Source organism: Gastrolobium bilobum, unplaced genomic scaffold (genome assembly GCF_033153095.1).
Source record: "Gastrolobium bilobum isolate Gb01-03AN ecotype WA unplaced genomic scaffold, APGP_CSIRO_Gbil_v1 utg61010, whole genome shotgun sequence".
NCBI classification, from domain to species: Eukaryota; Viridiplantae; Streptophyta; class Magnoliopsida; order Fabales; family Fabaceae; genus Gastrolobium; species Gastrolobium bilobum.
The window spans coordinates 56,674-83,180 of record NW_026899569.1 but is presented as its reverse complement, the minus strand read 5'-3'; the positions used below and the strand labels follow the sequence as shown (position 1 = coordinate 83,180).

Below are 26,507 nucleotides of genomic sequence, written 5' to 3'. Positions count from 1 at the left end.
TCAAAGTTTGTTCAATGAGTATCTTGTATGATTTGTAGCAAGAACAGTAAAGGCTTCTCCACATACTAGTAGAAACAAGGGCTCTTTCATACACCTCTAAATAGGAAAAATCTAGTTTGCAGCGTGCAATATACCTAGGTATCTTCCTATATATCGGGATAAATAATTCAAAGGATTCAGAATATGAACTATATCCGAATATTTCCTTTATATCTGAATAAACAGGGTAGATGAGTGATATATTTTAGTACAGGGACAAAGTGATAATTATTTATTAATAAAAGAGTATAATGATAAAAAAAGCCATTAGATTAAAGTCTTTATGTTTTTTCTTACCAATAAAACAACAAAATAAAAAAGCAACTCAAGCTTAATTGATTTAAAATTCATTTTTTTAACTTATCACATAATATAAATTTTTGTTGGCAATTAGAGGAGCATTTTCAGTGCCAGCTCACATACCAAATTTTTTGTTTATTTTATATTCAGTAAATGAAAGCACAACGTTACATTTAATTGGGGCATTACTTGTCTGAGACTATGGAAGAGGAATAATGCCCGTCACACAGAGACATCCTTAAAAAAAAAAAAAGTGGTACCCACCAATACAAGGGAAAAAAGAAGAAGTCATTTGTCTATGTATTTCGAAGTGTGGCAAAAAAACTCTTTCTACAATAAAAGTAGAAATAGTTTTCTGATTTATTTATTATCTTTTAATTTAGCCCACGGTTCACTGTCTGAAATCTGAATCTTCCAAAATTATATGCTTTGTTTCAGTGTGTTTCCAATGTCAATCACAAATCGATATTTGACATCTGCTTTGTGGAGGCGCTCCATTGCTGTGTTGACATAATCAATAGGAATGATCTCAATGTCCGGTTTCACACTGTGTTTAGCAGCAAAATCAAGCATTTCTTGTGTCTCCTTCAACCCTCCAATGTTACTGCCAGCTACTAACTTTCTCCCTGCCAATAATGTGGACCAAATTAAGCATTTTATTAATTAGACACAACCTATGGAAATATTTTTCACATGCTTACCCAGAAGTAAAGGAAAGACTGGCAGCTCCAGAGGCTTTTCTGGTGCACCAACCATCACAAGCTTTCCATGAGACTTGAGTAAACCAATCAGAGGTAAGAGAGGATGAACTGCAGAAACTGTGTCAATAATTCCATCCAAAGTGCCCACTGCAGCCTACAAAATGTGCAAAATTAGCTAATTAATCATCATTGTCAATTTCTGAAAGGAATTAATGTATTCACAATGCAAATGGTATGTACCTGCATCTGATCTTTGTCACGGCTTATCAGAAACGAGTCAGCTCCCAGATGTCCTATTGCTTCCTCCTTTTTGTTGGGTGATGTACTAATTACAGTCACATTAGCTCCAAAAGCTTTGGCAAACTTAACAGCCATATGGCCTAGTCCACCTAGACCAACCACACCCACATGTAGACCAGGCTTGTCAAGTCCATAATATCTGAGAGGGCTATAAACTGTGATCCCAGCACAAAGGAGAGGAGCAGCAGCATCAAGTGGCAAGCCATCAGGAATGTGAACCACAAAGTGCTCCTCTGCAACCATAGAGTCAGAGTAACCTCCATATGTGATGGTGTCATCAACATTCTTGACACCATATGTTAGAATAAATTTGGGGCAGTAATTCTCAAGATTGTCAGCACAGTTTTGGCATGATCTGCAGGAATCAACCAAGCATCCCACACCAACCTTGTCCCCAACTTTGAACTTTTCTACTTTGCTTCCCACCTCTGTCACTACACCAGCTATCTCATGCCTGTGTTTATTTTGGACACCAATTAGAATCAACTGGATTTACCCTTAGATATTCCATTTTAATATTTGATAAAAAAAGTGCAGCCTTATTAGATTGAACGGTCAAATTAGAATTTTAGCACATAATTATCCTTTAGGAATTATGAGTGGTTTGTTTTCTCTCCTCTTCTTGTTAGACTGGAATCTAACATTTTTAATAGGAATTTTTCTTGTAGAATTGATAGAAGTAAAATAAACATTGCTATAGAGAAAGCGTACCCAGGGACTAGTGGATAGGTAGAAAAGCTCCATTCATTCTTCAACATGTGGAGGTCTGAGTGGCATACCCCACAGTACAATACTTTGAATGCCACATCTTTCTCTCCCGTTTCCCTGAAAAATTTGATGAACCAAAGTTAAATGAAGTAGCAGACTACTTTATTATCAACACTTTATTTCCTGAGGTTTTTTATTTATTTTTTTCTCAAAGGCTAATAGAACTAGAGAAAAGCAATATATAAGTAAAGAAGTTGTATGATCAAATGAAGAGATGAGATGAGTGAACCTTCTGGAGAAATTAAAAGGGGAGAGGAAACCAGAAGTATCCCTAGCTGCCCATCCGAAGGCCTTCCTAGGATGCTCAACTTCAGGATGTGCTGCCATTATCACTTTGAAGGGAAGGACTGCGTCTCCTTGGGTTTCACTGAAATGGATAACTGAGACAAAGAAGCTATTTATACAGTGCGGGGTGTTTCTTATGTAAAAGAGAAACCCTCTACGGCTCTACCCCAATTTTTTTTTTTTTTTTTTTTTGTATCAAAATATTAATGTCTGTTATACATTGTGATTTGTGTTCTTGTTCATTTTGATGAGGTATTGTATATTGTAATGCATAAGCCGCCGGAGGAGTCCCTTCCCAGTACCCACTACTATCGAATATCCGTTAAACAAATGGCAATAGTGATTTCATCCATTACGTCATACCCTTTAATAATAATAAAACATCACAAACAGTAAATGCACCCATCAATCATCGTGATATTATAATGGTTAAAGGATTCCTCGAATAATTTATTTCAAAATTATATTATTTTAGAATAATAAAATATTTTTATAATTTTAATATATTTTAAGATTATATTAATTTTTATTATTATAATTTTTTAATCTTATAATTTTAAAACGACGTTATTTGAAGGTAACTCGATGTAACCTTATTTCTAATGACTGAATAAATATTTTTTCCTACTTTAATTCAGAGATTTTTTATTTTGTTTTTCGAACGCTGCGAATTTGGAATTAAAAATAGTTAAGTGTGATAGATTAGTTAAGTTGATAATAATAAAATTGAGTAAATGAAAAGAAAAAGATATCAGTTCTATTTTTATATATTATTTTTGGGATGAATTTAAATATTTTTATCTCTAAATCGATCCGCACTCTGAGATAATTTTATAGCCAGCTTAAAGAGCTGAAGTTTATGAGAATACCAGAAGAGTCATGCCTCAAATAAATAATTAAAGTTGAATTATTTCCAAAAAAAAAAAGAAACAAAGAAAAGTGTTAAAACAACCATCATATTATTATTATTATTATTATTTTTGTGGGTTTATTTTTTCTACAGTTGCTGCAGAAAGAAAAATTTTGCAGCAGATAGAAAAAAAATGAATCCTAATTTTATTTTATTTTTTAAAAAAAATCAGAATCCGACACCATATCCTGATAATTGATAAATATGTTTCTGTTGCATAAGAACTCCTTTTGCAACAAGATAAGAAGTATAATCACCTATTATTATTATTTTAAAATATTTCAGCGTTGAGTGAGATCAATTTTATCACCATAATTCGTCGATAGATCTCACACACATTAGAGATTATTTTTGCCATGATATATGATTATTGGTATAAATGGCAAAATCCCAATTTGCAGACCCCAATTGGCAAAACCGCTAAGGCACAAATGGCAAAACCCCAATTTTTACTATTGTTCTAATTTAAAGAGAAAGAATGGTTGAGACGGAGAAAATGGCATACCTAGATAGAAGGTGAAAGAGGATGAAAGAGAATAACTGAATAAAAAATACGATTATAAGAATTAATTGTAAGCCATTAAATTTAATTGTGATCTCTAACAATAATTAAGTTGGTTATAAAGATAATAATTTTTTTTGTGATAACTGATAAGTATAATTCTTCCCCAAAAACAATAGTCAACTAAGATGGGCACAGCTGGCTAAGGGTTTAATCCATACCCCAAAAGGGCGTGGGTACAAACTCCGCTGGCCGATGTGAGCACTTTGTTAGTGAGTGATATGTAATTCCTCTCAGAAATTCTCAAAGAGGTTGAGGGGTCTTCTCTGACCTTAGTGGGATACCGGTGTCTAATCTCACTTATACTTTCGTCCAATCAAGAGACAAAAATGGATTATTGACTGAAAATAAGAATTATTTCCAGCGCAAGTGTTCCATGCTAGAAAAATTTATGTCATTTTTTGTAAAGAACACTTTAAAAGTTATATATCTAACATCATGGAATCTAATTAATTTATATATAAATATAATCAAATGGTGGTTGATTATTGTCAATATCACATTCAATTAATAATTTGTCAACATTTAACAGGACAATCTAACGAAGGAATAATGTTACAATTAGGCGCTCACCAAAAAAAATGTTACAATTATGCATCTCCATTCTGCCACCATATGATTGTGTTTTATTTGCTTTTAGCCAATTATATATGTATATAGGTAGAAAAGATTAACTTATATTGATATAAGTATAATATATTTTACATTTTTTTAATTATTAATATCACTTAAATTTAACGATTCTTTCATAATTTGCATAATAAATAAAGAGAATTGTTTTTTTATATTATATAAGAAAAAATAATTTTCTTACACTCACAAAAAAAAAAATAATAATAAGAAAGAAAAAAATTTTAAAATAAATCTTACGTAAAATTTATGTGTATAGAAAAATTATATTTTTTTATACAACATAAAAAAAATAATCTCCCTAAACAAATTAGAACATTCAAATGGAGCCAATCAATTAATAATAATTGTTCGGTGCAATTATTGACCGAAAGTGTACAATTGCAGGTACAATTATTGCCCTGTGGAAATGACAATCTTGAGCACATACTTTTCTTAGAATATGATTTTTTTATTTAAAATGATTGTTCCCTTTTACTTTTTGTTGATTAAAGATGATTGAATACTAGAGAGAAAGTCATTGGGTTGATTAAAGATGTAACTGAAATCGGTTCAGGAGGTTATACAAAACGGTCTTGGAGGTTATATTTTCATCCCCCACAAGCACAGTGGTCGAAGGTGATGAGACACGAAGCTTGTCAGTGAACGTTGAGAAATTTGAATTGGAAATTGCCTTGGTGAGGCCATATGCTATTTGGTTGACAGCAGGGGTGTGGTAGATGAAGACTGCTTTAGCAACAACTTTTTCACAAACAAAAAACAAATCCAGCTCAAAGTGTTTTGTATGAGAATGAAATAGCGGATTAGGAGGGAGCATGGCAATTGACAACACTCGGATTGTCACAATAGATGGTCAGTACCTTAGCTAGGGATACACGAAGTTCAGTGAGAAGAGAACCCACCCATGTGAGCTCGGTAATAGTGGCTGCAATGCACCTATATTCAGCTTGAGTATTGGAGCGGCTTAGAGAACCAAGAAATGAGGTTGCCACCAAAGTAGACACAAAATCCAGATGTTGATTGACGATCATCAGGATCAGACCCCCAATCGGAGTCATAGAAGGCTGCAAGATGAAAGTGAGAGGAAGGAGTGAAGTTTAGGCCATGAGATGGAGTTCCACTAAGGTAGCAAATAATTCTTTTGACCGCCTTCTAGTGAATGTCAAGTGGATGATGCATAAATTGACACATTTTATTGACACAATAAGCAATCTTAGGACGAGTAATGATGACATATTAAAAAGCACCTACAATGGAACGATACAGAGATGGATCATGAAAGGTAAAGCCACTGATGGAGGATAGTTTGAGACCTGAAAGCATAGGAGAAGGCATAGGCTTGCAATTTGACATTTTGACTTTCTACAACAAGTCAGTTATGTATTTTGATTGGCTGAGATGTATAGCTCCATTGGTTTTTGACATGCTTCAATGCCCAAATAGTAATGAATCTGACCAAGATCTTTAAGAGCAAAAGCAGCATTGAGCTGGGCGATAAGTGGAGAAATGACAGACGATGAGGAGCTAGTAATGAGTATGTCATCGACATATACCAGAACATAAGTAGTTGTTGCAGCAATATAAGAAACAAAAAGAGAACTATCATATTTGGTTGCCATAAATCCAAGATGGATCAGAGTTGAACTCAACTTGGTAAACCAAGCACGAGGTGCTTGTTTGAGACCGTATAAGGCTTTAGTTAATTGATAGACTAGTGACTTATCTTGAGCCACGAAACCTGGAGGTTGCTCCATAAAGACTTCTTTTGTTAGATCACCACCATTTAAAAATGCATTGTTTACGTCAAGTTGATGAATGAGCTATTTCCTAGAAACAACAATGGACAGAATAAGACAGATGGTGGTTGGTTTTACAACTAGACTGAAGGTTTCTCCATAATCGAAGCCTTCCTGCCGGTGAAAGTCCTTTGCAACCAGTCTTGCTTTGTACTTGAGAATAGAACCATCTGGATCATATTTGGTACGAAATACCCATTTACACTTATGTTTTATTTTTCATAAGTGCATCAAATTCAACTTGCATTGCAGCGAACCAATGAGGTTAGGTAAGTGCTTGAGCCACTATTGTAGGCTTTAAAGAAGCTGTGAAGGTTCGTGGTTAGAACATGCCAGGCTTTGCACGAGTAACCATGGGGTGGTTGTTGACAGCCTGTGGATGAGATTCAGCTTGATTGGACCTGCAAGAGGAAGCAACAATAGACTGTGCAATAGGCAGTGTATAGTTAGTTAGCAGAATTTGTAGTGCATATAGCATTAGTGTCACTAGATGTGTGTGGTAGTTGGACTACTGGTATGGATGGTGTAGTGGTTGGCAGACATGAAGAGGGCATAAGTGTTTCATCAGGTGATGACAATTTGAAGGGAAAGAAACTTTCATCAAATAATACTTTTATGAAGACAATAATACGACCAGACTGAGTTAGGCACTTGTAACTTCTGTGAGATGGGTTGTAACCAAGAAAGATGCATTCAGAGGATCTGAAATCAAGTTTGTGAGAGTTATAGGGTCGGAGATAAGGGTAGCAAGCACTGCCAAAGGTTTCGAGAAATGAGTAGTTAGGAGCTTTCTTGAACAGGATTTCAAAAGTGGATTTGTTTTTTAGGGTTGGTGAAGGGAGTACGTTGATGCTGAAGGTAGAGGTGAGAAAAGCATCCTCCCAATATTTTTGAGGTGTGGATGCAGCTGCCATTAAAGCCATACCAGTTTCCACTACATGCATGTGCTTTCTTTCGGGTATGCCATTCTACTAATGGGTGTATGGGCAAGAAAAACGATGGATGATACCATGGTTTTGAAGAAAAAGAGTAAGTTCTATGTATTCTTTGCCATTATCAGTTTGCAATGTTTTGATCTTAGCATTGAACTGAAGTCCAACCATGGATTTGAATTGGATGAATACTGTAAATGCTTGGGATTTAGTTTTTAACGGGTAGATCTATGTATAACGGCTAAATGCATCAAGGAAACAAATATAATACCTCGATCCATACGAGCTATCCACAGGTGCAGGTCCCTAAATATCAGAGAAAATTAATTCAAGTGGATGATGATAGATAACGGTTGAGGGAATGAATGGAAGTTTATGCATTTTACCCATACAACAAGCACAATATGGAGCATGATTATTATTATTATTATTTTCGCATGGAATTTTACAATGATCTAGAACTGCTTTTACAGTTTTAAAAGAGGCATGTTCTAATCGACTGTGCCACAAGCTAACATTAGATGACAAACTATTGGTTACAAGGTAATTTTTTGGAATAAGGTTGGTATTTACATTGGAAGGTAGGTTTGAATTCTTGAATTCTTTGTGAACTTTATGAATTGTTGCTCTTTCAAAGGCATACAAGCCATTTTTAAGCTTCCCTTGGAGAAGGATCTCCTTCGTTGCCTGAGATTTAACAAAGCATAAGTTAAAATGAAATTCAAAAAATACATCATGTTCTTTTGCAAATTGTGACACACTAAGTAAACTCTTTGAGAGACCATGAACATTCAACAAATTTGACAAGGTAAATGACAAAGAATTAGAAAGAGAATAGAGAGTTGAGTGACCTATATATTGTATGTTCATGCTAGAACCATTACCTATTCGAACAGATTCTTGGTCATTGTATGATGTCTTATGCATCAGGTTGGAAGGATAAGGTGTAAAATGATTTGTTGCTCTAGAATCTGGGTACCATGTAGGATCGAAGGCAATGAAGAAGTTTGTACCATTATCTTGTTATGAGGCAGTGTTTGAGCTAGATTCAGCCACTACGACATTAGCTTGAATCTATGATAATGCAGAACTGCCAGTACCAATGGATTGCTTAAGAGGATTCAGATAGTTCTAAGTGAATCTATGAAAGCATTCCCAGCCAGTGTGGCCAAGTTTTCCACGGACTTGGCATTGTTGCCTATTACCAGAATTTCCTGCATATTGTTGATTATATCTACCTCCAGCATATTGATTGGTGTATCTGCCTCTAGATCTATGATTCCTGCCTCCTTTATAGTATCTGCGGCCTCTATTTTGTTGAAACTGAGTTCCTTTTCCAAAGCTAGTATTGCTTGGTTTCTTGAAGTTCATCTGAGTAAAGTTGACTTGCATATTGTAGATTTCATTCCTTTTGTGCTTTTCTATTCGTTCTTTTTGAGTAGGAAGCAACACTTCAATTTCATTAACATTGTATGCATTAGTTCTTGAAGTGACAGAGTAGATAAAAGCATCATAATCTTCACCTAAGCCATCAAAGATTGCATCAATATGTTCTTTGGTTCAAATTGTGGATTTGATTGTTGCAAGTGCATCAACAATCTTTTTGATCTGCAACAGATGTTTTAAGATAGATCCATCTTTTCTAAAATTTCTTAGCTGAATCTTCAGTTCTTTAACCTATGCTTGAGTTTATTAGGAAAAGAAAACTTCACGGTTTTGCTAGATTTCATGTGAAAACTCACATCCAACGATTCTTGTGTGTAGTGTCTCTGACATTGATGAAAGCAACCAAGACATCAGCAATTGGTCTTGCTGCTCCCAGAGTTCATCTCCATAATCAGTTTTTGCATGTTGTATTTTCTTTTAAAAACTTTTGTAGCTTGAATCTTTTGATGGTGGCCATGGCCGGTTGCTTCCATGGAAGAAATTTTCCATCATCTAGCTTGAACGAAACAGGATTCGAAGAAGTGTGAAGAATAACCAAAGCTGAAGCTTGTTTGGTAAGCAAAGCGGAAGCTTGTGATGTCTCCATGGATCAATTAAGCTCTGATACCATGAAAGGTATCAGAAGTATGTAAAGGAAGAAATAAGAAAGAATTGAAAGAGAAGAAGATTGAGAAACAGCTACAGAAAGTGATTCTCTATTGAAATAAAATCAATCTTACATTTAACATAGTGTACATAGATATTTATATGGTTTACAAATAGCACAATAGTGCAGTTACAAAACCGTTGAATACAAGAGAGAGAGAGAGTCATTGGGTTGGTTAGAGATATACCTGAAAATGGTTTAGGAGGTTATACTTTGAATATACGACCACCATGATTGAGAAGGGAGCATAAGTCGATTCGAATAATCGTATTTAGATGATGATTTTTATTGGCAAGATGAAGAAAAAAAGCCAATGGGAACCCGTTTCTAGGTGAGCAGGCGGATGATGGGTGCAACCTAAAAAGCATGGACACTTTAAAATTTGCGTGTCGGACACGCGTCCGACACGCGGTCAACATTTGGGGACACGCGGTCAACTCTCCGACACGTTCTGACATGTTTTTCCGACACACAGTCAACTTTTTCCAACACGCGGTCAACACTTGGACACGCTCGGACACGTTTTCCGACACGCTCTGACACGTTTTTTTAATCTTAATTTTATTTTGTTAACTATATTTAAAAGAAATAATTTATAAATTAATTTTTTTCTATTATGAAATTTGACATGAAAAATTAACAAAGTACGAAAAATTATTTATATTTATATATATGTTATGAAATTTAAATATTTGATTGGTTATATGACTTATTATGGACTCTTATATGTATTAAATATAAATTATATTATATATATTAAAATTTTTATTTAATATCAAAACGTGTCCCAACGTGTCGAAATATGACATTTTTTAGAACTAACATGTCGGCATGTCGTGTCGTGTCCCGTGTCTGTATCCGTGCATCATAGGGTGCAACTGTGTTGCATCAGCACTTCAAAAATTTTGATGTGTTGTGTCCGATACTTTGACACACTCTGACGTCTATAATATTTGAAATTTCATTATATATCATGGAAAAATTGATCGATGTTTTACCTAACTTGTATAATAAAAATTAAAAATTGATAACGAATAAATCTCATTGGAGTGTATACGAGATTTTCGATTTGAAAATATAATAGTAAATATTTACATCTTATGTTTCTTTGCAACATTGATAGGTATTATAAGTTTAGTTTCATTTTTATGTTAAATTATTAAATATTAAATATAATATATACTACATAAATTAAAAATATTATTTAATATAAAAATGTGTCCTAACGTGTCAAAATCTAACATTTTTTAGAATTAACGTGTTAAAGTGTCGTATCGTGTTGTGTCCTGTGTCAGTGTCGTTGCAATATAGGGGAGCAATGTTGATAATCTCTGTCCGGGTCGACTCAGGAATCGATAAACCCGTCGTATAATCGATTTGGGTGAAGCAACAGATCGGCCAAGCATTGGAACCGGTTCGAATCGGTGCAACCCGACCGATTTTGGTGAAAATTGGTGACCCGACCCGGCTCATAAGAAGAAAAATTCCAAATTTTTGTATAAAAGATATCATTTTTTTAAAAATTCACAAATGGTTTCTTTTCTTTTGAAATATTTGAGTGATTTGTTGCTTGTTGACTTACATAGGTTATGCACTATGCAAGGAATTTTGATTTAATTTATAGCCATAGATGTCGTCTACTGAACATAAAGCACCAGTATCACAAGCATTATATGTTTGTTTGATCATTTGTTGAATAATAATGTGTGATTTATTATTTTTCGTATTAAAATATTTGAAATTGGTATTATTTTTTTATAGGCATTTGAGTATGTTTATAATTTTTTAATATAAATTATAGATTTGAATATAATTACCGAGTTATGCAGTTGAATTAGTGATCCACTGGTTGAACCAGTGACCTAGTATCTTGACCGGATCAATGATCAGGTCAAATTTAATAATATTAGTTGAGAGAGCAAGCGCTTCTGGGACCACAAAGGCCTAGTAATTTATTTTATTTTATTTCCTTTTTTTGTTGATAATTTGTACATGGACAGATGAATAATTACTCCTATTTAGTCTATTTATGGTAATTTAATATTTCTTGGTTTTTTGTTCTCCATTTTTCTACCTCCACCGTTGTACCATTTAGAGATTCATAGAAAGATGAAGATATTCATTTACCTGTGCGATGATTAACTAACTATGGTCGACAACAATTTCATTCTTTTTTCGCTTGACATCGCACTAATAATTCACTAATTTTGTTATAAATCTTAATCTCAATTTTTTTTCCTCTCTCTTTTTTCATTTTGCGATTTGTGTATGTGATTTCTCGGTTATAAGAATATCCCAATTTCAATCGTGCGAGAACTCAACTTGATGACATGACAAGTAGTTCTCCAAATGAAACACGAAATTTCATAAGCTCGAAAAAAATGTTTTGTACTCGAACTCGAACTCGAACTAACGTAACGCAGGAAGAACAACCTCCAAAGTAGCACACCAGATTCTTCCTGGGACACTCTTCTTTATTATCAGGCAAGGGCCCCTCCATCTCATGCTCCATTGGACCACTTTTCAAACATGGATATATTTATGAGGCTGATGAAAATTTTGACTAAAATTCATTCCTCGAATCTCAAAGTTTTGATGACTTTGAATTTTGATGGTGCTAAAGTATCAAAGTTCTTTACAAATTGTCCTGCATGGACCCCACAGGAAAGCTGTATCCAGTTGAGATTTTATACCAAGGAACGCCCCTCAAGCTGTTCTTAGGGAATGATAGCCATAAATTCGGAGGAGTTTGAAACTTCATTTATATAGAAGCGTGGCGTTGTGGATTCTTATGATTATCTTCTAATATAATCGTATCAAGAGGTAAACCTCAGTCATTAATACACAGATAAACTGATCATTTTCATTTTTAAATAAACTTTATCATTAAAATTATGATCAATGATGTGTCAATTAATAATTGAGATTCGTTTACCAAAAGAATAAAATAAAATTGAGATTCAACATAAGAAATGATCATATTAAAAAGGGTTATGTTTATCTCATTTTACATGAGATAAACATCTCTCCTACACACACAAAAATGGGTTGGGTCCCACCATTTTTTTCTCTCTCTCCTCTTACATGTGGGTCCCACTTATACTTTTATCTCTACAACATGAGATAATTCTTTTCCTACAACATAAGAAAAATATATCCCTATTAAAAAAGGCTTTAATTTTTATAATGAATGTAGATAAGTTATTTACATTCGTTCCCAAAACGACGTCATTTTGGGTTGAAAAATTAAAACATTATAATGAAAAAGTCTATTATAACCCTAAATAAATTATAATTATAAAATTACATTGATTTTTGCCTCAAAACGATATCATTTTAAACTCAGTGTAGATAATTATCTACGTTAACGGTAAAAAAAACGAACTCATTAAGAAACAAGAAGTTTATTCCCATAAAGAAAGTATTGCAGTTTTGGACACTTTCCTTCCTAAAGGAACAACAAACAAGCCTTTGCAGATTATACATCATGGGCTTCAACAGGATGAACAGAACTTAAAGATTATTTTACAAAAAAAACTCAATTGGAATTAAGTGGCAACAGTTGTTTTATATACAAATTGTTCTATTTATCCAAAATAATAATAATATACAACTGTTCTATATCACTCAATGCTAATGAAGCGGTCAAAATTCTCTTTTTCTTAAATTTTATTGTGATTTAGTTCATTTTTAAATGAAAAAGGTACAATGCTATTTAAATGACTGTTTTTAGGAGACTAAAAATAACATACAACAACGACTTATTTAATTTTTTTTTTAATGCTAGTTGACTAAGAGCCCGTTTGGATGGGCTTTTTTTCTTCAGAAGCTGCTTTTTTTTATAAAAAAAAAATCACTTCTCGAAAAAAGTCTGTTTGGATACCTGCTTTTAAAAAAAAAAAAAGCATAAGTTATATAAAAAGTCAAAAATCTACTTTTTTCAAAAGCTAAAAATTTTAGCTTTTAAAAAAGCAGAAGTCAAAAGTCAAATATTTTTTTCAAAAAATAAATTTTTTTAAAAATTTAAATAGCTGTAACTTTTATAAAAAACACTTTTAAAATAAAAAAGTGATAAAAATGACTTTCTTCGTAAGTCAATACAAACAACCTCTAAGTTTGACGATGTTTAGAAATGGAACGGAATGAAATCATGGATTTAAAAACTGTGTAAAAGTTTACATTGAATATTTAAAAAATATAACATTTTTTGTTTGATTTAAAAAATATAGACAGAGCCAATTGTTCTATATCCCTACATTTTTATGAATTGATATTCATTTTCAAGTTTCATATTAATTTTCATTTTTATACCTCGAAAAAAATAGATTGTGAATTGCCTTCCCACAAGGTTGAAATTGTTCAAGTTCTTACAAGTAACAAAACAATTTAACACATTTTAAAAATAATCAACTAGCGCGGTTGTCAACTTGTATTCATCATAACATTTAGCAAAAGCCTATTTAAGCAAAGACAAAGTAGAAAATAAGAATAAGAAAAGTGACATAACAAGTAACAAACAATTTATTAAGAATAAAAAAAGAAATTAATGGATTCAAACCTCATTCCCTGATATGAGAATTTTGTTGATGGGTGATATGTAATTACTCCTAAAAATTCACTGGTGATATAAGAACTTTGTTGGTGGGTGATATGCAATCACTCCTAAAAATTCTTAAAGAAGTTAGGGGTCTTCCCTGACCCTGGCTGGATACTGTCTAGACTCTAGCCCCACTTAAACTTTTATTAATCAATATATATATATGGGTCAGGATCATTTTATATCAGTGTAAGTTACACTTTCAATCTTATCCGTTAATTTCATTTATATCTAATGGCTCAAATATTTTAGTATTGTGAGTCATTGGATACAAGTGAATCAATGGTCAAGATTGAATGTAAGACTTCTAACTCTTACACCGGTATAAGAATATCCTGCCACTTCTAGGGGTGTGCAAAATAACCAAAAAACTGAACCGAACCGCCTCCTAAAATAACCAGTTTTTAAAAATCAGTTCATGAACCGAACCGGTTTTTAAAGAACCAGTTCAAGAATCGAACCGGTTTTTAGAACCAGTTTAAGAACCGAACCATTTTGAACCGAACCAAACCGTTTCCGAATCATTTTCAAACCGAACCAAATTGATTTTTATAACTTTATTTTTTAATTTTTTAATTTTTTTTCTTTTCAAAAGAGGGTCGACCTGAACCGGTCCCGAACTAAACCGTTTCCCACCGAACCGAACCGCTTCGAACCGAACCAGTTTTGAACCGAACCGAACCATTTAAACCAATTCGGTTCGAATTTTCAAAAAAACCGGTTCGGTTCGACCCATGCACATCCCTAGCCACTTCTAACTCTTACACCGGTGTAAGAATATCCTGCCTATATATATATATATTTCTGCAGCCGCTTTACGTACAACAACGCCAGGTGTATGATTATGATTCTCCGCATTTAATGTTTTCATCCTTTGTATGGTTATGATTCCTCGCATTTAATGCTTTTAAAGATATATATATGGCAAGTATTTAATTGCTGCATGTACAACAGCTGCAGAAATATAAATCCCTATATATATATATATATATATATATATATATATATAGGTCAGGATCTTTTTACAGTGTAAGTTACACTTTTAATCTTGTCCGTTAATCCCACTTATATCTAAAGGCTCAAATTTTTTAGTAATGTGAGTCATTGGAAATAAGTGAATCTAGGGGTGGCAATTAGGGGTGTTCGCGGTCTGGATTGGATCGGTTTTGGAAGCAAAAATTATCCAATCCAATCTCTTCGGTTTGATCATATAATCATCCATTCGGTTTTGATTTTTTTTCAAATCCGATCTGATCCAATCCAACTTTTTTCGGTTTGGATTGGATCGGTTTTCGGTTTTTTGAAAATCTTAAAATTTATTTCATGATTATTATGCAAATAACATATTTTGCATATATTGAATTTGTAATTTTTTTTTTGAAATATAAAGCATTAGTAAACTATAATATAATTTTATTTTATTTTGCAATGAGATATGAAGCTCTACAAAGATAAAATTTTGTTGATAAGATGTGATTAGATTTTTTCTTGAGTTTAGTTGATGGGTTAACGAGTCTTGGGTTTAGAAATTTTTAGGCTATGATTAGGGAAAGACCCAAATAGGTAGAGGGGAATTAATATATTGGATCGGTTTGAATTGGATCGGTTTTCATCAACCCATCCAAAAACCGATCCAATCCAATTAAATTTTGCGGTTTTTAATCGATTTTCGGTTTTCGGTTTATTCGGTTATCGGTTTTTCGGTTCGGTCACCGCAGTTTAAATCGGTTTGGATCGGTTAATGAACACCCTTAGTGGCAATATGGGTTGAGCCCGGCGGGTCAACCCGCCAACTCGCCAAAACGGAGCGGGTTGAGTTGAGGTTTTCAATCCACCAACCCACCTCAACCCGCCCCGCCTAGAAGTGGGTCAAAACGGGTTCAACCCGCCGGGTTATAATTTTTTTTTTTTACAATTAGGTAGTATTTCATTAATCCTTAAATTTTTGTGATATCCAAATTTTTCTTTATCTTAGTACTTCCTAGGAAAAATAAAGAATAACAATCTTATGTATGACAAATGTTATCTATATATAAATTCCTAAAGAATGTTTGACAAATATTAGTATACATTTAAGATTGAGACTAAAAAAATATAGATAAGTGTGAAATAAAATAAAATAATATTAGCAAAATTCATAAAATATAATTTATTTTTAAATTTTAATTAATTTTCAACCCACCAACCCACCATAAAAGGGGGTGGGTTCATTTTTCCAACCCATATTTTTTTGCAGGTCAACCCGTCCTGCCCCGTTTTTGGCGAGTTGGTGGCGGGGCGGGTCGGGTCAACTCAAATTTCCACTGGTGTAAGACTTCTAACTCTTTCACTGATGTAAGAATATCTTGCCCCATATATATATACGCAGAATGTTTTATCCGTACTATGCTTATGCTATATGCTTTTATTTAAATTCCATTATTTTAAATCTTGAAATATCTAAATTATTCTAAAAAATAATATTTTTAATTTTGAAATACCTAAACTATTATCCCCACCACTTTTTCCTCTTCATGCATGGTCCATATTATGAAATGAAAATATCATATACAAATATTTTGAGAAAAAAATGTTGAGTAAAAAAATATCATATACAAATATTTTCCTCTTCTATAACGCGTGTTAGAATATCGGGAAGTGTCAGAGTGTCAAAAAATGTCGAACACGACACGTCAGTCAGATGGTGCTTTATAAATATTCTCAAAGAACCTCACCCTCCCAACACTGCTCACCACCAACCTAGGGAAATACCCTAGATTCACTCTCACGCGCACCTATCTTTAGTAATGTATATCAATCTTTTTAAAGTAATTTATGCTTGGAATAGATATGGCGTCTAATTCATGGTCTAATAAAAAGTTCATTCGTCCCGGCTCTGTAGAGTTTATTTATTTATTTATTTAAGTTGACCATGTGTTAATAACAGAACCAGTAGATTTAGGTCTCCGTATAGAGAGACCAGAAACAGGGGTAACTCGTGCCCAATGGCGACTCTAGTGAAACTATATATATATGAGAGCGTTTAATAAAGGAAAAAAATTTTTTACCAGAAAATAAAAAAATTTACTCAGAATATGATAGGAAGAATTTTTTGCCAATAAGTTAAAAAAAATGTTTGGTAAGCTAAAATTTTTCTTCCGAAGAAAAAAAAATTTCCCACTTCATCCATGATAAAATTTTACTCTTTAGTCCATGTGTAAAAAAATTAGATAGGAAAAAAAATTTCCGATACCCCTTTTAACTCTTTCTTCTATCAAACATGGCCAAATATTTTTCTCTATCCTCTTATCCCAGGCAATGTTTTTTTTTTCCTCCTACCACAAACACGTAGGGCGGTCACTTCCCTCGGGTAACTAGCATTGAATTTACTCTGCACTTAAAACATATGCTAAACGATTGACTACTATGCAATGGTTATTACTTATTTACAATAAAATTTATTTCAATGAATTAGAAATTAATATTCATGAATTTAAATTAATTTGAAGTATTTTCCAATCACGTATTATTGAATTATTAAAAAATTTAACAGTCACAACTATAATATCTAACTTTTTCATAACGTGGACAATGAATCAAATTTAAACTCATTCAATAGTTAATTAAAATAATCCTGTTGGTGCCAAATTTTCTTCTTTGTTCTCCCTTCTAACAAAAAAAAAATGGAAAACCAGGTATTTTTTGTTAATTCATGACACACTTGCTCAACCACTTCAAATGTTTAATTCAACTTTTTTTCATACCAATCGAGGTGAGAACAACACATAGAATGTCTCTCTTTAATGTAGTACAAAACGATTTTCATCTCAAACAAGGGGATTACGACCGAGCTTATATGCTCTACGTTTACTTATTTATCAAGGAACTGAGGAAGAGCTAAAATCCTCAAAGCAAAAACCCACTAAACAAGAGAGAAATAGTACTGAAAAAAAAGGATCAACAATCAGCCATTTCCTCTTGCCCAACATTCAGTCTCTGAAATCTGAATCATGCATATTTTATATTCAAGAGCTTGCTTTCAGCGTGTTTCCTATGTCAATAACAAATCGATATTTCACATCTGCTTTGAGTAGGCGCTCCATTGCAGTGTTCACATAATCTATTGGAATAACCTCAATCTCAGGTTTCACATTGTGTTTAGCAGCAAAATCAATCATTTCTTGTGTCTCCTTCATCCCTCCAATGCAACTGCCACCGACAATCTTTCGCCCTGCCAATAATATGGAGTATTAGTAAGCTTCAAAATTCAATTTTAATCTTCAAATCATTCTGTAGTCCATTTTGCACTACAGCTCTAGAGCATCCTAAAGGATGCTTGCTGACCATCAAAGTAGTATACCAAAAATTAATGGTGAACTCTCCATCAATGGCAAGGTTTTTTTTCAATTCGGACATGCACAGGGCTCTTTACTGAAAATGTACATGGTTTATAGCATTATTTTTTATATGCTTACCCATAAGTAAAGGAAATACCGGCAGCTCCAGAGGCTTCTCCGGTGCACCAACCATGACAAGTTTACCATGATTCTTCAACAGACCAATCAAAGGAAAGAGAGGATGGACTGCTGAAACAGTATCAATGATACCATCCAAGGAACCCATTGCAGCCTACATAATAAAGAACATTAGAAGTTGTGATTGATTATTTCTTCCTGGTAAGTATGTATTCACAGCAAAGGAGCAAATTTCCAACACGTACCTGCATCTGATCTTGCTCCCGGCTAACCACAAATGAGTCAGCTCCTAATTGTTCAATAGCCTCTTTCTGTTTGTTAGGGGATGTACTAATTACTGTCACCTTAGCTCCAAGAGCTTTGGCAAACTTCACAGCCATATGACCTAGCCCACCAAGACCAACCACACCCACGTGTAGACCAGGCTTGTCAAGTTCAAAATATCTTAAAGGGCTATACACTGTGATCCCAGCACAAAGGAGAGGTGCAGCAGCATCAAGTGGCATGCCATCTGGAATGCGGATAACAAAGTGTTCGTCTGCAACCATCGTGTCAGAGTAGCCTCCGTATGTGATGGTGCCATCAACATACTTGGCAGCGTATGTGAGAATCATTTTTGGGCAGTAGTTCTCAAGATCATCTGCACAGCTTTGGCATGAGTTGCAGGATCCAACCATACATCCCACACCAACCTTGTCTCCAACTTTGAACTTTTGCACCTTGCTTCCCACCTCTGTCACTACACCAGCAATCTCATGCCTACACAAATTAAAATCAAAGGTCACATGATGAATCACTATTTACATATCACTCTCAACCTTTTAAATTGAGAAACAAAAGGTTAATTGTGTGATCGAACAAGTTGGGCAATCAAACTTGAAATTTAGAACACTGTTCAGAATATATAAAATAAAGGGCAACATTGTTATCAAAAAAAAAATAAAAAAATAAAGGGCAACATGATGCTATAAGCACCAGCTATAACGGTTATTGAAATGGTCTAGAGTAGGTAGCTATGCAAGAAACTGATTACACGAATCGAAATCTATAGGAGGCAGCAATAAAATATGTGACTTCTGGGTCATGTAGTGACAATACCAACCGTTGTGCAAAGGTTTCCCTTATTACATTCAATTAAACATCATCTTGCATTTACAAGAAGCTGATTACATGAATCAAACATTTGAATTTCGGGTCATATGGGGACAACACCAACAGTTGGGATCACATAAAGAACCATGTAATGAAGGTAATTTTGGAAAACTAAGGATTCCGGTTCCTGTTTACCAAAACAGTTATGATATGGAAAATTCAATACAACAAAGAATGAAGGAAAAAATTAGTTCCTTTTGTAATTATAGTATTCCCCTTTTCTCCTCTGTTTATCTTATTTTAAAATAAAGTGGATGGAGGACAAAAGATGGAATATTGCCTTCTAGACTGTAAGTAGATTTGGGATCTAATTTTTTATTCCGCTCAACTGATTTATTCTCTCGGATCAGTCCGGTTTGAGCATTGTTAGACTCTACAGAGAGAGCGACTCTTCCAAGATCATTTTTTTCAAACACTAGATCTCTTGTTGAGGGACAAGTTTCTTAACACTTGTGACAAGGGTGTTTGGTTGGGATCTAATTTTTTAATTACCCATCGATTCACTCTAGAATTTAGAATTCAGTTTATAATAGTCTTACACATTCAGTCATTAAAAAAATAAGTTCAACATGCATAACTGCACAAGACATGATTACTAGGAGCACACCCAATGAAAGTAAAAAAGAAAAACAGCACTATCATTATCGTATCGTACCCAGGTACTAGAGGGTAGATGGAATTGCCCCACTCGTTCTTCAGCATGTGGAGGTCCGAGTGGCATATCCCACAATACAGCACTTTGAATGTCACATCTTTCTCCCCCGTTTCCCTGACAAAAATAAAATAAAATAAAATAAGCATCTAAACAAAACTCATTTAAAATTAATCAGCATTTGACATCACATATCATCCTCAACAAAATGGTTTTTTTATTTTGTCACGCAACAAAAAAACAAAAACCTTTTATCCACGACACGGATCACCTTTGTGTAATGAATAATAGGAAGAGAAAAGAGTTATGAGAAGAGAGAGTACCTTCTGGAGAAGTTGAAAGGGGAAAGAACACCAGATGAATCTCTAGCTGCCCATCCGAAAGCCTTTCTGGGATGCTGCGATTCTGCTTGTGACGCCATTTCAGTTGCAAAGGAGAAGGGAAAAATGAGAACGTTGCTCTTATGAGAGGCCAACAGCGCGTATTTATGATGGGAGTGAGTGAGTGAATGCATGTGGCAGTGGTGCCAATATGTGCTATTTGTAAGGACCTGAGTGACTTTGTCAATGGGCTGGGCCCATTGCTGACATCATCAGTGAGCTCAAATGCTGAATAATGGAAATAACGCCATTAATGGATAGAAAGAAACGGTAACCAGTACATTTTTTCCCCATTTATTAAATAATTTGTACCCATTTCACATTTAATTTATTAATTAAAATTTAATACTACTACTTGTGTCACATGCAAAATAAAGATAATTTCCGTTTTGTCTATGAATATTAGGTAAAGTTGATCAGGCAAAATTGTCTTATAAAACGTAATATTTGTGAGGTATCTCACAAAGACTCACATCTCGGTTCCCTCAAGCTCAGCTCAAGGGCCTTTTACGGAAGTCAATCAACAAGATCCTGATCTCGTATCTCGGCAATACCTCGGCCTGAACTTCACCAGGTCAGGCAGCGCAGCGAAAAAATCAAAACGAAAAACAGGAGAGAGAAGAAGAACACAACCAGATTTAACGTGGGAAAACCTTCTCCTATGAAGAAGTAAAAAACTCACGGGACCTAGTCCAGATCAGAAATCCACTATGAAAATAATGGTTACAACGAATCAAATACACTAATGTGGTGGTTAACTCAACCTCTCCAACAATGGTGATAATCAAACTACCCTAGAGATGTTTCACTCAAACTCTCTCTAGAGATCTCTCAAATGCAAAACATAAAGCTTTGCTCAAACAATCAAATAATTCTCTCAAATTTGTTCTCTCAAATCTGACCTTTTCAAATCTAACCTTGCCTCCACCCTCAACTAATGAGTATATATAGAGGAGGTGGGAATTATGGTTAGGATTTTTAGGAAACCCCTCAAATGGGCTTGGGCTTAGCATTAAAGGAGGAAGCCCAACAAATCTCCCCCTACGACTTCAACGCGTCGGCTTCAGCATCAACCCGACTCCTTCACAGCAGTCTTCAAATTTTCTTGCTGGAACCGGTTTTGTCATCATGTCGGACCAATTTTGGTCAGTGTGCACATTGACGAGTTCGAGCTCTCCACCTTCCACCACATCCCGGATCCAGTGATACCTCACATCAATATGTTTAGTGCGGGAGTGATAGGTTGAATTCTTCGCAAGATGGATTGCGCTTTGATTGTCACAACCCAGCTCGTACTTGTCTTGATCATGGCCGAGTTCCATGAGGAACTTCTTCATCCACAGCATCTATTTGCTTGCCTCAGTAGCGACAATGTACTCAGCCTCAGTTGTCGATAGTGCAACACATTTCTGAAGTCTTGATTGCCAAGAGACAGCTCCTCCGACAAATCTCATCAAATATCCTGTAGTCGACTTCCTCGAGTCGGCGTCTCCCCCTAAATCAGAATCTGAGTAGCCTTGCAACTCGGCTTTACCTTCTCCAAAATGGAGACATAAGTCGGTTGTACCTCGGAGGTACTTGAAGATCCACTTCACTGCTTCCCAGTGCTCTTTGCCGGGGTTTGACAAATACCGGCTTACCATTCCAACAGCATACGCCAAGTCGGGTCTAGTGCAAACCATTGCATACATCAAGCTTCCGACGGCGGATTGATACGGGACCTTCATCATCTCATCTTTGTCTTCATTAGATCTCGGACATTGCTTCTGGTTCAGCTTTATGTGTCCGGCAAAGGGGGTGCTCACTGTTTTGGCTTTGTCTATACTGAATCTCTTCAGTATCTTCTCAATATATTTCTCTTGACTCAGCCACAGTAGCTTCTTCTGTCTATCTCGGATGATCTTGATTCCGAGAATCTGCTTTGCAGGGCCGAGGTCCTTCATAGCGAAGGACGAGCTCAACGCCTTTTTCAGGGCGGCTATCCTCGATTTGTCTTTCCTTACAATAAGCATGTCGTCAACATATAACAACAAAATCAAAAAATCTCCTGCCTCATACCTCTTCACAAATACGCAGTGGTCGGCTTCCGTCTTCTCAAACTTATGATCAGTCATGAATGATTCAAACTTCTTGTACCACTGCTGAGGTGCTTGCTTCAAGCCATAGAGGCTCTTCTTCAATCGACATACCAAGTCTTCTTGGTCTGGAGCTTGGAACCCTTCAGGTTGCTCCATATATATCTCTTCTTCTAAATCACCGTCAAGAAATGCCGTCTTCACGTCCATTTGTTCTACCTCGAGGTCCATCGAAGCCGCCATGGCTAACACGGTTCGGACCGAGGTCATTTTCACCACAGGAGAAAAAATCTCCTCAAAATCAACTCCTTTCTTCTGATTGCAGCCTTTCACTACAATCTGGGCTTTGTATCTCGGTTTTTGCCCGTTCTCTTCATTCTTAATCTTGTAGACCCATTTTTTTTTCAAAGCTTGTCTTCCTTTTGGCAACTCGGTCAGCTCATAAGTCTGATTCTCGTGCAGAGACTTCATCTTGTCTTGCATTGCCTTTTCCTATTCTTCTTTCTCTGAGCTCGTCACAGCCTCATCATAACTCTGAGGCTCACCGTCTTCAGCTACAACAGTGTATTCATCAGATGGGTATCTTATAGAGGGTCTTCTTTCTCGAGTTGGATATCTCGGCTGTTCTTCAGCTTGAGGACCCGGTTCATCATTCTCATCCCGGATCTCATCATCAACTCGGACCTCAATGTCTTGGTCATCTTCAGCTTGTTGCTGGTCATCAATTTCTTCATTCTCTTGATTTTCTCCCCCTGCTTCAACTCGGACAGGACGGATGGGTTCTTCACGTCTGACAGTAACCCGAACTTTGGGCTTCGAGATGTCATGAATGTTCTCATGCTCATAAAAGATCACATCTCGGCTTCTCACGATCTTCTTATTGATGGGATCCCAAAGTCGGAACCCGAACTCGGATTTCGGTGAACCGAGATAGATGCATTCTTTTGTCTTTGCATCAAGGTTGGCCCTTTCATCTTTAAGGATATGCACGAAAGCTCGGCATCCAAAAACTTTCAATTGATTGTAGGCCGCTTTCCGACCTGTCCAGACTTCTTCTGGAATTTCTCCTTCAAGTGGTCGTGATGGTGAGAGGTTGATTAAATCAACAGCAGTTTTGACGGCTTCTCCCCATAATGATTTCGGCAATCCGGCATTGGATAACATGCTTCGGACCTTCTCTTCAATAGTTCTGTTCATCCTCTCAGCCAGTCCATTCAACTGTGGAGTCTTGGGGGGCGTCTTCTCAAGTCGGATCCCGGCCGCTCTGCAGTATGCATCAAATGGGCCGCAATACTCACCACCATTGTCAGATCGGACCACCTTCAATTTCTTGCCAGTCTCTCTTTCAACCATCGCATGGAATTCTTTAAAGGATTGGAGTACTTGGTCTTTAGACTTCAACAAATATACCCACACTTTGTGGGAATGGTCATCAATAAATGCAACAAAGTACTGAGCTCCTCCAAGGGATCTTTCCGACATGGAGCAGACATCAGTATGGACGAGGTCAAGAATATACCTGCGTCGTCTAGGTTGATCTGGTCTCACAAAAGAAACCTGGTGCTGCTTTCCAGCTAGGCAGTGCGTGCAACTCTCCAACGCTTGGCCTTTCAACCCGGTCAATAATCCCTTTTTGTTCAGGATCTGTAGCCCTTTCTCGCTCATGTGGCCGAGGCGCTTGTGCCATAGCTCCAAGCTAGGTTCATCTCGAACAGAATTGGCTTCTCCGCCATTGATCTTTCCTTGCATCACGTACAAAGAGCCTTCCTTCTTACCTCGAGCCACGACCAAGTTTCCCTTGGCCAGCTTCCATCTCACACTACCGAAATAGTTCACTAACCCGGCATCATCAAGTTTGCCTACCGAGATTAGGTTCAAACGCATGTCAGGAACATGCCTTACGTCTTTCAACACAAGTCGGCATCCAACATCTGTGGTCAGAGTTACATCACCGACACCAACAATCTTGCTGGTCACTTGATTTCCCATCTTCACGACTCCAAAATCACCACCTCGATAAGAGGAGAAAAAACCTTTGTGTGGAGTAACGTGGAATGAGGCACCAGAGTCAACAATCCAGGTGCAGTCATCATATGCAACATTCAAATAATTATCCTCACCAAGGAGAAATATCTCGGCATCAGGGTTTACATCCACCGCAGTGGTGCTCTTGTCTTCCCTCTTCTTGGGAATAATCTGATCCGACTTCACAGAGCCGTTCTTCTCATCATTCTGCAGGGTCCAGCAGTCTGGCTTCTTATGGCCTTTCTTTCCACAGTAAAAGCACTTCAACTCATATTTCGGCTTTGACCGACCTCTGGACTTGTCTCGTCTGTCACGACCTCTACCTCGGCTTTTGCTTCTACCGCGGGAGTCAGATTTCCCTTTGTTCTCAGCAACGTTGGCCTCAGACGTACTCGAAGTACCTCGTTCTCTTCTCCTGGATTCTTCGCCCAGGAGGCTGTCTGTCACGACATCCATCTTCAATTTTCCATCTGGAGTCGAGTTATTCAGGGCCACCACCAGAGTATCCCAGCTTTCTGGCAGCGAGCTCAACAGCAGCAATGCCTGCAGTTCTTCATCAATTTTCATATCAGCCTTTGACAGCTGATTCACAATACCTTTGTAGGTGTTCAGGTGTTCAATCATGCTCGTGTCGTCCTTGTATTCAAGCTTAACAAGTCGGCGAACCAGGTGTGCTTTGTTCCTGGGAGTCTTCTTCTGAATCATGGACTGTAATTTTGTCCACAACTCATACGCGTTCGTGAATTCGGACACGTGCTCAAAGAGGTTTTTATCAATATATTTCCTGATCGTGGCTACCGCCTTCCGACTCAGGATCTCCCACTCCTTATCTGTTTTGCCTGCCGGTTTCTCATCAAGGATAATGGGCTCATGCAAATCTTTGCAGTAGAGATGATCTTCCATCATCGGTCTCCAATAAGTAAAGTTGTCAGCGGTCAACTTGAACATATCTCCATCATGAGTTATGCCACTGGTCTCCATCTCGTCTCCCTCAGAACCCATCGAACTCGGGCTCTGATACCACTGTTGGGAAAACTCGCTTCCCTCAAGCTCGGCTTAGGGGCCTTTTGCGGAAGTCAATCAACAAGATCCTGATCTCGGATCTCGGCAATACCTCGACCTGAACTTCACCAGGTCAGGCAGCGCAGCGGAAAAATCAAAACGAAAAACAGGAGAGAGAGAGAAGAAGAACACAACCAGATTTAACGTGGGAAAACCTTCTCCTATGAAGAAGTAAAAAATCCACGGGACCTAGTCCAGATCAGAAATCCACTGTGAAAATAATGGTTACAACGAATCAAATACACCAATGTGGTGGTTAACTCAACCTCTCCAACAATGGTGATAATCAAACTACCCTAGAGATGTTTCACTCAAACTCTCTCTAGAGATCTCTCAAATGCAAAGCATAAAGCTTTGCTCAAACAATCAAATAATTCTCTCAAATTTGTTCTCTCAAATCTGACCTTTTCAAATCTAACCTTGTCTTCACCCTCAACTAATGAGTATATATATAGGAGGTGGGGATTAGGGTTAGGGTTTTTAGGAAGCCCCTCAAATGGGCTTGGGCTTGGGCTTAGCATTGAAGGAGGAAGTCCAACACTACAAAGATCTAATAATGGACTGCTATACTAATACAAAAGAGAATTCTATATTAATGACGATCTTATCATGAAGATCCAATAATGGACAGCTAATAGAGAAGAGAATTAATTCTATATTAATGATGATCTTATTATGAAGATCCAATAATGGACAGCTAATAGAGAAGAGAATTCTATATTGATGGCGATCCTATCGTAACAAGAGAATTCTATATTAACGATGATTCTATCGTGACATCTAAACAATTGAACT

The 26,507-nt window shown here is 36.1% G+C and overlaps 2 protein-coding genes across 7 annotated transcripts; both read right to left on the bottom strand.

The window, feature by feature from the left end:
- Positions 1-493: 493 nt before the first annotated feature.
- LOC133291593 (probable mannitol dehydrogenase) lies at positions 494-9,058 on the bottom strand. 3 transcript variants are annotated; one of them, XM_061489873.1, is made up of 6 exons: positions 9,037-9,058; positions 2,338-2,416; positions 2,052-2,165; positions 1,281-1,794; positions 1,041-1,194; positions 494-965 (listed from the first exon to the last, which is right to left on the bottom strand). In XM_061489873.1, the coding sequence occupies exons 1-6, from the start codon at positions 9,056-9,058 to the stop codon at positions 760-762; spliced, it is 1,089 nt and encodes a 362-aa protein (XP_061345857.1). In that variant the 3' UTR covers positions 494-759. The 3 variants fall into 3 exon arrangements, with proteins under 3 accessions (XP_061345857.1, XP_061345858.1, XP_061345856.1); XM_061489874.1 differs by lacking the exon at positions 9,037-9,058 and having other exon boundaries at positions 494-957; positions 1,033-1,194; positions 2,338-2,627; XM_061489872.1 differs by lacking the exon at positions 9,037-9,058 and having other exon boundaries at positions 2,338-2,625.
- An 8,541-nt stretch (positions 9,059-17,599) lies between these two features.
- Positions 17,600-23,757, bottom strand: LOC133291592 (probable mannitol dehydrogenase). Of its 4 annotated transcripts, XM_061489871.1 has the most exons (6): positions 23,745-23,757; positions 20,494-20,578; positions 20,174-20,287; positions 18,612-19,125; positions 18,367-18,520; positions 17,603-18,122 (listed from the first exon to the last, which is right to left on the bottom strand). In XM_061489871.1, the coding sequence occupies exons 1-6, from the start codon at positions 23,755-23,757 to the stop codon at positions 17,917-17,919; spliced, it is 1,086 nt and encodes a 361-aa protein (XP_061345855.1). In that variant the 3' UTR covers positions 17,603-17,916. The 4 variants fall into 4 exon arrangements, with proteins under 4 accessions (XP_061345852.1, XP_061345854.1, XP_061345855.1 ...); XM_061489868.1 differs by lacking the exon at positions 23,745-23,757 and having other exon boundaries at positions 17,600-18,138; positions 18,359-18,520; positions 20,494-20,652; XM_061489870.1 differs by lacking the exon at positions 23,745-23,757 and having other exon boundaries at positions 17,602-18,122; positions 18,606-19,125; positions 20,494-20,650.
- Between the last annotated feature and the right edge of the window lie 2,750 nt (positions 23,758-26,507).

Coding starts and splice junctions, on each gene's coding strand:
- LOC133291593 (XM_061489873.1), bottom strand. CDS start 9,058: ATGGAGATGAACTCTGGGAGCA. Junction 2,417..9,036: donor GGAGATGAACTCTGGGAGCA/GCAAGACCAATT, acceptor CACATCCTGAAG/TTGAGCATCCTAGGAAGGCC. Junction 2,166..2,337: donor CCTTTTAATTTCTCCAGAAG/GTTCACTCATCT, acceptor CAAATTTTTCAG/GGAAACGGGAGAGAAAGATG.
- LOC133291592 (XM_061489868.1), bottom strand. CDS start 20,591: ATGGCGTCACAAGCAGAATCGCAGCATCCCAGAAAGGCTTTCGGATGG. Junction 20,288..20,493: donor CCTTTCAACTTCTCCAGAAG/GTACTCTCTCTT, acceptor TATTTTTGTCAG/GGAAACGGGGGAGAAAGATG. Junction 18,139..18,358: donor CTTTACTTATGGGTAAGCAT/ATAAAAAATAAT, acceptor GCTTACTAATAC/TCCATATTATTGGCAGGGCG.